Source organism: Pteropus vampyrus, unplaced genomic scaffold (assembly GCF_000151845.1).
Source record: "Pteropus vampyrus isolate Shadow unplaced genomic scaffold, Pvam_2.0 Scaffold303, whole genome shotgun sequence".
Taxonomy (NCBI): Eukaryota; Metazoa; Chordata; class Mammalia; order Chiroptera; family Pteropodidae; genus Pteropus; species Pteropus vampyrus.
Genome location: NW_011889084.1, coordinates 169,959 through 183,334, shown reverse-complemented (window position 1 = coordinate 183,334; position 13,376 = coordinate 169,959). Strand labels below are relative to the sequence as shown.

Here is a 13,376-nt window from a genome sequence, read left to right as displayed (position 1 = left end):
CCCAGTGCCCACAGTGATTGCCTCTGAGGGCTGAGGAGGGAGGCAGAGTTAGGGTAGGAGAGAGCTGGTCCACAGGGACTTATTAAAAGTGGGGCTCTGAGTTCCACCGGGTGCAGGTGATTCCACCAGTGGCCAGCCAGCCTAGCGTTGGCCCAGACTGAGGCCTCCTACTTGACCCAAAGGGAGGCGGCAGTAGGACCTTGGGCATGCCAGCCAGAGTGGCTCACCTTGTACCAGTTCCATGACCTCAGGGAAGGCTGAGTCCATGTGTAAGACAGAGTTGTTCCAAGGACTGCGTGGGCCTTTTATTTTTCACACTTGGTGTCCCCGGAGCAGTGACTGCTACTCGTTCCCCTCCCAGGATCCCACCGGTGATCCTTGGGCCAAGTCCGCCCACAGAGAAGCCTTGTTTGGCCTGCAGGGCACTGGCAACTTTGCAGAGATGAGCACTATCCGGCAGATCGTGAGCCTCCCGGCTCCCCACAGTCCCTACCACTCCCTGTCGTTTCCACCCTATCCCACCTCCGTCCTACCTGCCTGGCCTGGGCACAGAGGGTGCACCCCTTCCCTAACCTGCTTCCCTCCACCTGTCTCTTCTCAGCCAGACTTCCTGGAGAGAGCCGGGCAGCAGATGGCTAGAGGTCAGGTGGTGCTCCAGACTGCTCAAGAAAGGTAGACAAACACATTTTGGAAGCCAGACATCCGATTATGAAAGCCAAGATGCCCACCTCACGACGGTGCCGGGCTGGAAGGCCTCCCCACCATCCCACAGCCTCTTTCAATGAGAGCGTTTCTGTCTCACCAGATGTTTCCATGGCAGTAATTTTGCGGAACTAGTTATTGAAAGCTGCCCATGCTGTCCTTCTCGAATAGCTATTTCCTGATTAATTCACATCACGCACCTGCTCTGTGCCTCTGCTAAACAGAGAACACATCCATATAAACATGTAAAAGAGTGCTTTGAGAATCGACTTTTCTGACAGTTGGCAAATAGTAGTCTGCCATCCTGCAATTGGATGATTGAAGCTGGGTTCCTGTGGTGTAACACAGGCTCGAGGGGTCTCATTCTAAAGTGCCACAGAAGCCTCCATGGCAATGACTTCGCGAACTAGAAATTTAGTTAGAGCTCACTCACCTAGCTTTCGGCGGGGAATAAGTGTAGATGGACACCTCTTGGGTCTCTGATCCCATTTCCCAAGAGCAAGATGGAGAACGATCTGGGGGTGACACCAGCAGGCTGCCGTTTTTCTGACCAGGTTTGCTCTCAGAACGTTGTTAGAGAGCAGCGCTGCCCGGACAGAAAAATACCTGTTTGTTCACTTCTAGTTCCAAAGTGATTGGTGAGTGCCTACCAGGTGCCAGGTATGTGCTAGACCCTGGACAGGATCGGACGAGGGCCTCTGCTCTCTCAGAGCTTAACTTTGTGTGGGGAAGGGATAATACATAAGTTAAAAAGCTGAGAAGACCGTTTCGGAGATGAGAAGAAAACAAAACAGGGTAACGGGATAGAGAGGGGACTGGATGGGATGGGGCTGCTGTGGAGAGAGGCCCAGGGAGACCTCTGTGAAGACAAGGAGGAGCCAGCCTTGAGGGCAGCTGGGGCAGAGCGTCCCAGCCCAGCATTTCGAGATGGGAACGGGGACAGCATCAGACCAGCATATTGGGAGTGCGGTAGGGGCCAGGCCAGGGACATCAGCAGGGACCAGATCACATAGGCTCAGTGTAGCATGAAATCGCCGCTGGTTTTAAACAGGGAGCTGCCATGATCTGATACGTCGTTTAAAAAAAAAGACTGGATACTGTATCCAAAATGAAGTGTGTTGTGTCTGGGGCGGGGGGTGCAGCGCAGAGTGGAAGCAGAGAGACCGATTCAGAGGTTACGGGAGAGTCTCGGAAGCGATGGTGGCCTGGGCGAAGAGGCAGCGCTCGATCCGGGAGACGAGGTCCGATTTGGGAGGGGTTTTGGCGATGGGACCTCTGGCAGACTGGCTAAGAGTGAGAAAGCAGATGGCGGGGAGGGCTCCTGGGGTTTTGGCAACTGATCGAATGATGCAACCGTTTTTAAGATGGGAAAAGACTAATTTTGGGAAAAGTGAGTGAAAAATTCTGTTTGGGGCGAGTTTTTAAGGTTGAGACACCTGTTAGATATCCAAGAAGAGAGGTCACGTGGCCACTACGGGCTTAGTGGAGAGGTCAAGATTGGCTATTAAAATAATCAGGAGCCATCAGCACGAAGATGGTATTTAGGGCCTTGGGCCCAGGTAAGGCCCCTAGTGAGGGAGTGCAGGGAACCTGGGGGCCCAGCTCAGGGGAGGAACAGCAGAGGAGCCAGTGCAGGGGCCGCCGAGGCGGGAGGAAAACCAGGAGCGTGGAGGGCCTGGAGGCGGGGGGCCGAGCTCCGCTGGGGAGGGGCGGCCGACTGCACAAGTACTGCTGGCAGCAGCCCAACCGAGGACCGGGGTCTCCCAGGGGACCTGGCAACCTCCCGGCCCTAAAGTTGACTGTCCAAAGCAAGACACTTGTGAGAATGAAAAGAGGACTCTAAGAATGGTTACAGCGGGACGACAGGAGTAAATCAGGATTGTCCCAGACGAACGAGGAGGTCCCGCCACCCCAGTTATCGGTGCCCCTGGCAAGGTGGGTTCCATGGAGAAGTGGAGGTAAAGGCCTGACTGCGGCAGGGCCAAGAGGGAAGGGAGGAGGAGCAGCGGCGCCGGCGAGGAGTCTGCCGTAAAGGCAAACAGACGAGCAAACGCTGGCCGCCCCGGCAATGAGGTGTAGCCCTCAGCAAGAAAGAGGAGTAAAACTATGAATTCGAATGCACAACGTGGTTGAATCCCCAAGCAATCACGCCGAATGAGAGGAACTTGAACAAGAAGAGTACGTAGCATGTGAATCCTTTCACGTAAAGGTCTAGGAAATGCAAACTAATCTACGGTGACAGAAAGCTGATGGTGCTCACCTGAGGATGGTTAAGGAGGGGGACGGAGGGACTACCCACGGGTACAAGGAAACTTTGGGGGTGATGGACGTGTTCATTATCTTGATTGTGGAGATGATTTCATGGGTGTATACTTGTGTTAAAACTTACCAGGTTGTACACTTGAAAAATGTAGTTTACTGTATTATATTCCTCGATACAGCTGTTTTTTAAAAACGTTTTTTTGTAAAGAGGAACGGATGGATAGGGCAGTAGCAGGAGGAGGTGTGATTTCATTTTAGTCATGAATGAAGATGTGTTGAATACCTGCACGAAGTCGGGGCTCATGTGTCAGGGGAGAAAGAGACATGAGGCCAGCCAGGGACCCTTTGGTCATGTGATGCCGAGGGGCTCGGAATTCATCCCATCGGCCAGAGGTGGTCCACCTTCGGTTCGCAAAGGAATCACCTGGAGAACCTGTTACAAGTGCAGCCCCCACACCACGTCCCTTAGGCTCCTCTCTGATTGCAGCCGCAGCTGAGGTGGGGCAGTCCGCAGGCTGACAGGGTGCCCCTCTAGTGCTTTCAGGCCCTCTGCCTTTCTTCGGAGGGGCGGGGAACGGGGCTTTTCCCAAAGCCACAGTGTCCTCAGGAACAACCTTCAGCAGGGAAGGGAGTCAGTGGATAAGCGCCCCAGCCTCTCACCTTTGGAGGGACATTCTGAGGTACATTATGTGAGGCCCCAGTGGGATGGAGTCCCAGTCACCTGCAGCAGTGACCAACTCAAAAACTTGTGGGGGTTTTCTCCTGCTCTCTCTGACTCTCCCCACTCCTTCTTGGGAGTATCTTGCCAAATGAGCTACCTGCACTGAAATCCTTGTCTCGGGCTCTGCTTTCAGGACGCTCAAACTATGATACCCATTAAACCAGGGAGTTTGCATTTTATGTGCACATCAAGCTTTTCTGACACAGAGGGCCCAGGAACCATACTCTAAAGAAAGCTGCTATAGGCAGTGAAAAAAACCTGAGGATTTCACAAGGTGGAGTGACTGGGCCAGATCCGCTCTGGTAGAAAATTAACTGTGGTGGCAAAGTGAAGTTGAGGTTGAAGCAGCAAGAGACAGGAAGCAGGGAGACCAATTAGCAGGCGATCACAAATGTCCCAGTAGGGAGTAATGATGACAAAGACGATTGAGGCCGCCTCTTTGTGAAAGTCCTTTGATTTATAGAGCATGTGAGACTTGACACGGAAATGAGACCGAGCCTGATTTAACATTCCCAGTGCTGTGGTTTTATAAAGCTCACGTTTCTAGCTTTCCACGTTTCTCTTTTTTATCTTCTGCTTTCAAAATTTGATACATCGTTCTGATGCCTCAGGTCGTCATTTTGTTAAATTTTGTGTTTTCAGGATCTCGATATTGGTGCCAAAAATGTGAAGCTTTATGTCAACAAAAACCTCATCTTTGATGGCCAGTTGGACAAAGGAAGTGGGGAGGCCCCGGCTGACCAGAGCATCCTGGTTGGCCTGCAAAATGAGAATGAGAGAATGGAGAACACCGTTAATGCCCACTCAGAAGAAAGCAAAGATGCCTGCACGGCAGCCGGCACAGATGGGGACAAAGAGCTCAGTGTCAGTTGCTCACAGACAGCTGGAGCAGTAGTGGATGGGAAGGTTTCCTCACCAGGAAATTTGTTTGGCAAAAGGTCGAGTTCTCCTGACTGCGTGAAAGACAATTTGTCCAAGTTAGAGGACGACTTCAGCTCCTTAGCACCCTCAGCCTCGATGGGAGGCGTGCCCAGTGGCCCTCCCCTCACCCCCCCTGTGGATTGTCCTCTTGACCAACAACTAGAAAACCTCACAGGCAGAAAAGTCTCTGAGCCTCCAGGGAAAACCCCGTCCTGGCTACAGCCTTCTCCCACAGGGAAAGGCAAGAAACAGGGCAGCAGGAAGCCAAAACCCCTCTGGCTGAGTCCTGGGAAGCCACTGGACTGGAAAGACAGGCTTCTGTCAGAGGACGTCATTGGTGACATCATCAGTGAAGGTCCTGGAGAGACCGAGGCCAAGGATAAAGGCCCTAGGCGTGAGCAGGTGCGGGGGAGCAGCTTGAATGTCATCTCAGGGGAGAGAGCCCAGAGGGTGACCCCCAAAGTCTGCTATGATGACTTCGACATCTTTACCCAGCCCTCCAACAGGGAGCGCCCTGCTAGTGGGAGGAGGGGCCCGAAGAAGGATGCCCTCAGCAGTGGGCGTGGCGATGGTCAGCTCTCAGGCAGAGGTAAGCAGTCCGACTTGGGTGCCATCATCCCTGGGCGAGGCCACTGATTGGCCATTTTGCTCCCCGGTCCTCAGTTTCCTCATCTGCAAGGGGTTTCTTCTCAACCAGCGGTCACAAATTTACTGTCTCAGGAGCTACATAAGTGGATGAGTGAAATGGTCAAGACACACTTTGTATGGTAAACTCATAGATATATTTATCATTGCCACGAAGATATGTTCATTTTTTTCTTTGCTCATTTTTTTTCTTATAGTACATGGCTTTTCCAATCTAGACTTTGTTATTCTACCTCTGATAGAGACATTGGTCTCTAATACTTTACTTTGTTCCTAACTTTACGCTTAGAAAAATAACACAACTGTGATGATAAATAGCAAGTGATGCTTACCTGGGTGTCAGAAGTGCTATAGGGAGTGGTGAGGACTGTGGCTAATTGGAGAGCAGAAGCCCATCTAAAGGGCGCAGCTGCTACTGCATTCAAGCTCTTTTTAGGCATCCAGGAATAGAAGGCCAATATGCCAGGTCTCCCTTGTCCTCTCATCAGGAGAAATCAGAAGTGTAGAATATTCCTATTTTCCAGCACTGGTGACTTATCAAGATTATTTTTAAACCACTGTGCAGGTCAAAAAAGAAAATACACATCTGCTGGCAGGACACACCTGCTTTGTGAACTTTGCTGTAGATCTGAAAGGAGGTACCAAAGGCTGGGCTTTGAATATTTGCACTCAGATTTGGCTACTGGGGAGGAGTGCAGCCTAGCAACAGGGAGTCAAACCATTTGAATCCAAACTCTGCTCCTTACAGACCTAGAACTCATAGAGCCAGGCACTGGCACTTTCTGAGCCTCAGCATCTTCGTCTATGAAATGAGAATGAACGCCCCCTTCACCGCCACCTCCTTCTCAGTGTTGTGAGGAATGAGAGGATGCCTTCGAAATAGTACCCAGAGCCTGGCACATGAAAAGTGCCCCACAAGTGGTGGCCATTATTCCAACATTGGCTTGTCCACCCTTTAGTTGTCTAGGAAGGACTCAGACCTACCAAGATAGTACTCAGCCCTAGATCCTCTGAATTTAACCCTACGCGGCATTACTCAGGAAAGAGCCCTGCAGTCAGACTGCCTGGGCACATATCCTGGTTCCTCATCACCAACCCACACCACGGGCAAGCCCGAAACCTCTCTGAGCCTGTTTCCTTGTCTGTAAAATGATGCCAGTAATACCCAACTCATGGATGCTAGCAGAATCAGGCGAGACCGTACAAGCGCAGTACTTTGTATGGTGCCCGGCCCATAGGGCACCCAACAGATGTTAGCTGCTGCTCTTTATCAGCATCACCGTCCCTGCCCCCTTGGTGTGTCGGTAGGCAAAACCCATGTACAGTTGACCCTTGAACAACACAGGGGTCAGGGCGCCAACCCCTTGTGCAGCTGAAAATCCACATATAACTTTTGACTCCCCTAAGATTTAATGACTAATAGCCTACTGTTGATTGGATGCCTTACTGATAACATTAACAATTGATCAACACGTGTTTGTATGTGTGTTATATGCATTACATACTATTTTCTTACAACAAAGTAAGCTAGAGAAAAGGAATTGTTATTAAGATCATAAGGAAGAGAAAAATACATTTACATTACTGTACATATTTATTGAAAAAAATCACATCGAAGTGGACCTGCACAGTTCAAACCCGTGTCGTTCAAGGGTCAACTGTATATATTTTTTTAACGAGTCTCATCAGCATCTACTCCATTATTGACTAATAAATAGGCAGTACCCGGAGGTCTGCATTGAGCCCAGATCTACACTTAGAAATGTGGAGAGTTTGTGGCCTCTTTCAGACCCCTGATATGTCACTTAGGACACTAGAGCAAGTCCCTCAGACTTTGTGCCTTCCTGTGGTAAGCAACTGGCTCCCTTTTCCCAGGCAGAGCTGCCTCTGCTGGCTCCGCAGCCCTGCCTACTCCTGCCAAGACTTAACTCTGAGACTGGGCGTTGGGGAGGACGGCAGAGTGGAAGAGAAGGGCCGAGAAGCTCTTTGAGGGAATGGCGTGTGTCTGATCTGTGTGGCTCACAGTGGGTCGTCTGAGTACAGGAGGGATTGTGGGAAGAAGGGACTGTGGTGGCTGGATGTGGGGCATGTTGCAGTAAGCCAGGCTCTCATCCAGGCATGGTACTCACATTAGCTTGTTTAATCCTCATGCCAGCCCCCTTTTACAGATAAAGAAAATGTGAGGTTTAAATAACTTTCTTCAGGTGACGTAGCCGGTAAGGGGTAGAGCAGAACGCAGGTGATCTGGCTCCAGAATCCATGCTTCAAAACGCTGCCCTGTTTCTGCAGGATCGTCAGCCGCCCACCCCAGGGGAGCCAGGCAATTCTGAGCTTTCCTGGGAAACAAGCCCACAGAGCCTCTGAGAGTTCTGAGGTGATGGGTGCTATTCTAGCCTGTCCAAGTTCAGAACACTTTGTCTCTCTTTAATTTCTTTCCAGGCATTTTACTGCTTGGCTCAGTGACACATTAAGAACTGAGCCCTTGAGATTCAATGCTTGTTAAGCCAATCTTGCTAAAAAGGAAAGTTGCTTGGAAATTTTAAATTGTCCATTACGTAGAGCCAAATCCCATGGCCATGCCCTTCTGGAAAGGTACAGGCTGAGCCCTCCATCAATGCTGGTAGAATGAGTGACTGCTGGGTTCCTCCCTGAGACGGGAATTGTGTTGTCACCATGAGACAGCCTGGAAATTCTTTTGTGCAACAGAGCATCTCGTTGTAATGACACATGCATTTTGGAACTGTCTTCGTCAGGAGTCAGTTGGCTACAGGTGAATGAAATTTCATCAGCCCAGTGTGAGCAGTAAAAGGGGTGTTATTTGGAGGATGCTTGAGGAGCTTCTGGACCCCCAAATTCAGGAAGTGTAGCTGCTCACCATATGGGATTGGAAGGAACCAGAAATGGGGTGTTCCCTAGGAAGCTTCTCCCTGTCTCTCCAGGGCTGCTGGACCTGCCTCTGCTTCTCTGCAGGTCCACTTTCCCTCACTCGTCCTCATGAGATCAGCTTCCTCTCCTTGAGCACACAGCAGGAAATGACCTTGCAACTCAAGAGTGACATAATTTCCTGACTCTGGCTCCAGCAGCCAATTCCAAAGTCTCAGAGAAGCTGATTGGCCAAGTTGGGACAGGTGTCCATTCCTTGTTCAATCAGCTGACTGAAGGGCGGTTCACCGAGAATAAACATGGCTATGTTATTTCTCACTACATACTTTTTCATTTCCTGTTTTAGTGGCAATTAGTGCATACCTCATGGTGGTGCCATTGATTTTTATAAACTCAAGTGCAGAACTTTGTGGTTCGTATTCTTCTCAACTGAGGAATAGTTTTGAGTCTTCAATCCCATCATCTCATATCAGTTGTCCCTCCCAGACTATGTTGACTGCAGACTGAAGCAGAGGACAAAGCACTGACCCCAGCCGGTTCCCAACTCCCAGGGACTAGCGAGTAGTGTGTTCTCCCGCAGACAGAGGGGAATGCGGGTCTCCAGCCTGCTGTCACATCTGCGAGATCCAGGAGAAAGTCTACAACCTCTGCTTTTAAAACCCAGAGTGTCCATGTTGGGTAGAAGAAGTCAGAAAGCAGACTCAGAGTGAAAGGAAAGTCCTGCCTTTCTTGCACACTCAGGTAGAGAAACACAAGCTGAGTCCCTGACATGTGACAATTGGTGCTGTCTCCTCGGTGTATTTGCAAACTGATCCAGGCCATTCATTTCAGTCTGTGGAAATCAAATCATAATAAACAGGAGTCGTGACGATCCATATGGGAAGTTCCTTCTGTCAGATGTTAAGCCTCACTCCTGGAGGAAAGGATGGAAGAAACCCCTGGGGTCTTCTTTAATGGCAGATGAGAAGGCGGAGAGAGGACAGGTGTGCAGGCAAACTGGCAGGTGGAGGGGAGTCCCTCGGCCTCCAGGTCTGAACACAGGGGGCGTAATGGTGATGCCAGCTGTCCATCCCTTTACTGGCAAACATGTACCGAGCACTTCCTTGTGCAGGTTCTGAGCCAGGCACTGGGACACAGCAGGAACAGGGCAGAGCAGGCCTCTTTAAGGAAGAGGGTGACAAGAAGAGCCAGCCTCCCGGGGATCTGAGGAAAGAGCTTTCCCGACAGAGGGCACGGCAAGGACAAAGTCTCTGAAGCAAGAAGAGAGCCGGTGTGCCGGTGGAACAGAGGCCAGCATGGCAGGAGCAGGGTGATGGGGGTTGGGGGAGATGGTGCGAGGCGAGGTCAGAGAAGTCGGCTGGGCCAGCTCAGGGCCATGGGCACATGGGGAGGAGTTAGATTTTCTTTGATTTTTTTTTGTTCTCAGTATAGTAGAGACAGTGCTCTTTAGAAGGGATGATGACAAACTACGTTTTAGGCACACGGAGTCGGAAGCGAGAGTAGACGTGTCTGGACCTTCCAAGGGGTTGTTGGAATTGGAAGATGGTGCCGGGGGATGGGAAGTGGGGGGAGAGAAGCCGAAACTTGACATGTAACATTGCGCAGTGTCTGTGTGGGAGCCAGGAACCGGGTGAGTGCAGAGTGTGGGGAGGACGGGGTGGAGCAGAGGCCTTGGCACACAGCCAGACTTAGGGCGTGGGAAGGAGCGGGGGCGTATGATACAAGTGGGGAGCTGTCAGCGGAGAAGTGGAGAACCGGGAAGGCATAATGTGTCCTGAGCTGGTAAAGGGGAACTGTCAAGCTGAGGAGCTTTGCCTAGGACGTCAAGCATGGAATGAGGACTGAGAAAAGATTGTGTACTTGGAGTCGTTGTGAACTTGGAAAAAGTTGTTTCAGTGGGGGGGCCTTGGGAATTGTAGGACTCATGGATGCAAGGGACAGAAAGCCAACAGGGATGTGACTTCAGGCACAGCCGGATCCAGGGTCTCGAATGACATCTTCAGGACTCTCGCCATCTCTTGGCTCACGTTCACTGTGCTGGCTTCCTTCTCAGGCAGCTCCCCCTACAGTGTAGCAAAATGGCCACCAGCAACTCCACACCTGCATCCCACCAGCTCAGCCGCGCTAGTTTAAAGAGAGCCCTTCTCTCCCCTAGTCCCTTTCATGAGCCCAGCTTGGAAAGATGCTGTCAATGTTTGCCTAATCTGGATGGCCTGAAGGTCGGGGGGATCCCTAAGGGAAAATCAGGGTGTTGTTGCTAGGAGAAGGGGAAGTGGAGCTTGGGTGGGCAAAACAATAACTCGACACGAGGAAGCAGGTTACAGGGGGCTGAGGGAGGATGCTGGTGCCGAGGATGCAGAGAGGCTGCGGTGAAGGGAGGGGCCACAAGGCCAGGCCGGCTTCCCTTTCCTTTCAGGTAGGAGAGATTTATGCATGTCTGCGGGCAGAGAGAGGGGAAGGTACCAGTGGGGGAAGGAGTGATTGAAGATTCTGGAGAAAAGAGATAATTGATGGAGCCGGGCCCCCTAGGAGACAGGCAGAAAATGGAGTGCAGGGCACAGTATGATATGAAAGGAGAAAAAACAGAATGTCATTGTCATCAGCTGCTGTTTTTCCAGAATGACACTCTTAGATGGCAGCTAGCCATGGCGTGGCTGTGAGGGCAGGCCGCAGCTTGATGAGCACGCCGGAGCTATTCCATTCTACGAGGAGGGCAGGGCCTTCAGAGTTGTCCCTCTGAGGGCTGGGCCCCCGCCCGTCCCATGCTAGCGACACAGCCTCCGCTCTGGGAGCCGGTTTAGCCACATGTAGAAGTAAACTCGTTACCTCGTAATGTGCCTGTGTTGTTTGGTTTTTCGAAAGCAATTTTTTCTGATTCTAAAAATAATACATGTAGGGAACCTAGAAGATAAGGTGACAAAGACGAAAATAAGAGCCCTTTCTACTCGCCACCCATAAAGGTCATATTAACACATGGGTGCATGCTGCCCACACCAGGATGGGCCACGTCTTAAATTGCATATCTGGCTTTTTTTCATTTAACCTTCTTTTACGAGGCTTCCACTTGCCACTGGGCAGTCTTTGAAAACACCGTTCAGGTCACATGGCTGTGACAGCCTTAGGAGCAGACCCTTGGGCTGCTAACTCAGAGGCCACAGGCAGCAGCATTGCCCTGTCATGAGAGTCTCTGAAGCGGGCAATGGCTTCTGGCAAAGGTTCCAACACAACCAAAATGTCCTCCCTTGATTTGCATGGTCGTCGCATTCTTAGAAAATTCCACATACGTTGACAAATACTTTGCTTTTTGTAAGACAACTGGGTTCCAGACTAGAGTAACCATAAACAATTCTTTACCAGCCCGAATGTTGCTGAGACAGGAGACCATGCTCTGTGCCTGGACTGTCTCCTGCAGGCCAGGATAGTAGCGTCCCTGGCCCCACCTGTCAAGTGCCAGGAGGGTCAACAGTCATCGAGACAGCGACCTCACGGCTTTCTAGAATGTCCCCCTGAGGGCGAGTGCACCCAGCTGAGAGCTGCTGGATGAGACAATCTCTAAGGGTCCCCACTTCCACACGCGCCACTAGTGGGGCTTCACCTGTCCTGTGCCCTTTCTTCCAGAAGACACCTGGTCCAGGATGCTGCCACGGTCCTGGGGGCACAGCGAGCAGGAGCACACACTGCACGAGTCGTGGAACTCCCTCAGTGCCTTTGACCGCTCCCATCGGGGGCGCATCTCCAACATGGCGTTCCAGGGGGACATCCTGGACGAGTTCCTGCAACAGCAGAAGAGCAGCCGGCACAGCGAGCAGCTGCCCCTCTGGAAGGAGGAGAAGCCAGAGCCCACGAAAGGGCAGGACAGCTGCTCCATCGACACGGACGACGGGAGCAACTTTAAAATCCCCGTCCTGCCTTACGGACAGCACTTGGTCATCGACATCAAGTCTACGTGGGGGGACAGGCACTACGTTGGCCTTAACGGAATAGAAATATTCAGTTCCAAGGGCGAGCCGGTGCAAATTGCAAACATCCAAGCAGACCCCCCCGACATCAACATTTTGCCGGCCTATGGGAAGGACCCCCGTGTGGTCACCAACCTCATCGATGGGGTGAACAGGACCCAGGACGACATGCACGTCTGGCTGGCCCCCTTCACGCCGGGCAGGTCTCACTCCATCTCCGCTGACTTCACGCACCCTTGCCACGTCGCCCTGATCAGGATTTGGAATTACAACAAATCGCGGATACATTCCTTCCGCGGCGTGAAGGACATTGAGATCCTGCTAGATGCGCAGTGCATCTTTAACGGAGAAATCGCCAAGGCCTCGGGAACCTTGACAGGAGGTACAGTATGTCTGTAAGAACGTCCTTGAAGCCCCTACCTGCTACTTGCTGAGGCTCTGAGGGAAAACAACCCACTGGCTAACCAGTGACAGATGGGTCTCTCTTCTTTCACAGACCTGGCCCTCTCTACCTTTCGCAGCGTGAGTGTGCAAGAGCTGGCCTTATTTAAACTCCTCGGCTAGTTACTGGTCTGAGCCCAACCAGGGGGTTCTTCTGCAAGGGACTGATTGAGGGCGTGCTCTCAGGAGACCCCATAATGCAGGGAGAGGTGCAGGATATGGAAGAGAGGAAGCTGAGCAAGGCTGTGGTTTCAGGCTTCCGGAAGCCTGCCTCAGCCTGACCCAAGGGGAACTCTGGAGCATAAGTTACAGGATTTGTCCTGCCCTGAGGCAAGGTGACAGGGCTGGGAACCCTGCAGGCTCCCAGCTTAGGGACATAACTCCCATGTCCTTCCAGGTAAGGCCCCAGCCCCCTCACCCCAAAAGGATCCATAGGGATCTATGTGGGACACCAATAGCATCTGCTACAGTGCCTCACTCACGCCTTTTCTCATGACCACAGCGATTCTCATTAGATTAGGTCCGTTTATTAGATCTATGTGGTTCTTGTGGTCCATGACTTCCATTTGCCAACGTGAAGAATAACAAATCTCACTTACACAAATCAAGAACGGTTAGTGGTTTGGGATTTTATAGCACAAAAGTTGATTAGTTAGAGTTCCTGTTCTACAAATTATTGGGATTTGGGGTGAGTTGACTCTTGTCTTCCTGGTAACCCGTGCAGCCCCGGAGCACTTTGGAGACACGATCTTATTCACGACCGATGACGACATCCTCGAGGCCATATTCTGTTCGGATGAGACATTTGACCTGGACGTGGAGAGCCTCTGCGGCCTGCAGTG

The 13,376-nt window shown here is 51.5% G+C and overlaps 1 protein-coding gene across 1 annotated transcript in view; it reads left to right on the top strand.

The window, feature by feature from the left end:
• Positions 1–13,376, top strand: part of KIAA0556 (KIAA0556 ortholog) — a 179,175-nt gene that overhangs the window by 139,782 nt on the left and 26,017 nt on the right. Inside the window, exons 16-18 of the mRNA XM_011376974.2 lie at positions 4,328–5,195; positions 11,753–12,475; positions 13,259–13,373. Coding sequence (XP_011375276.1) covers positions 4,328–5,195; positions 11,753–12,475; positions 13,259–13,373 — 1,706 coding nt within the window. The remainder of the gene's footprint in view (positions 1–4,327; positions 5,196–11,752; positions 12,476–13,258; positions 13,374–13,376) is intronic.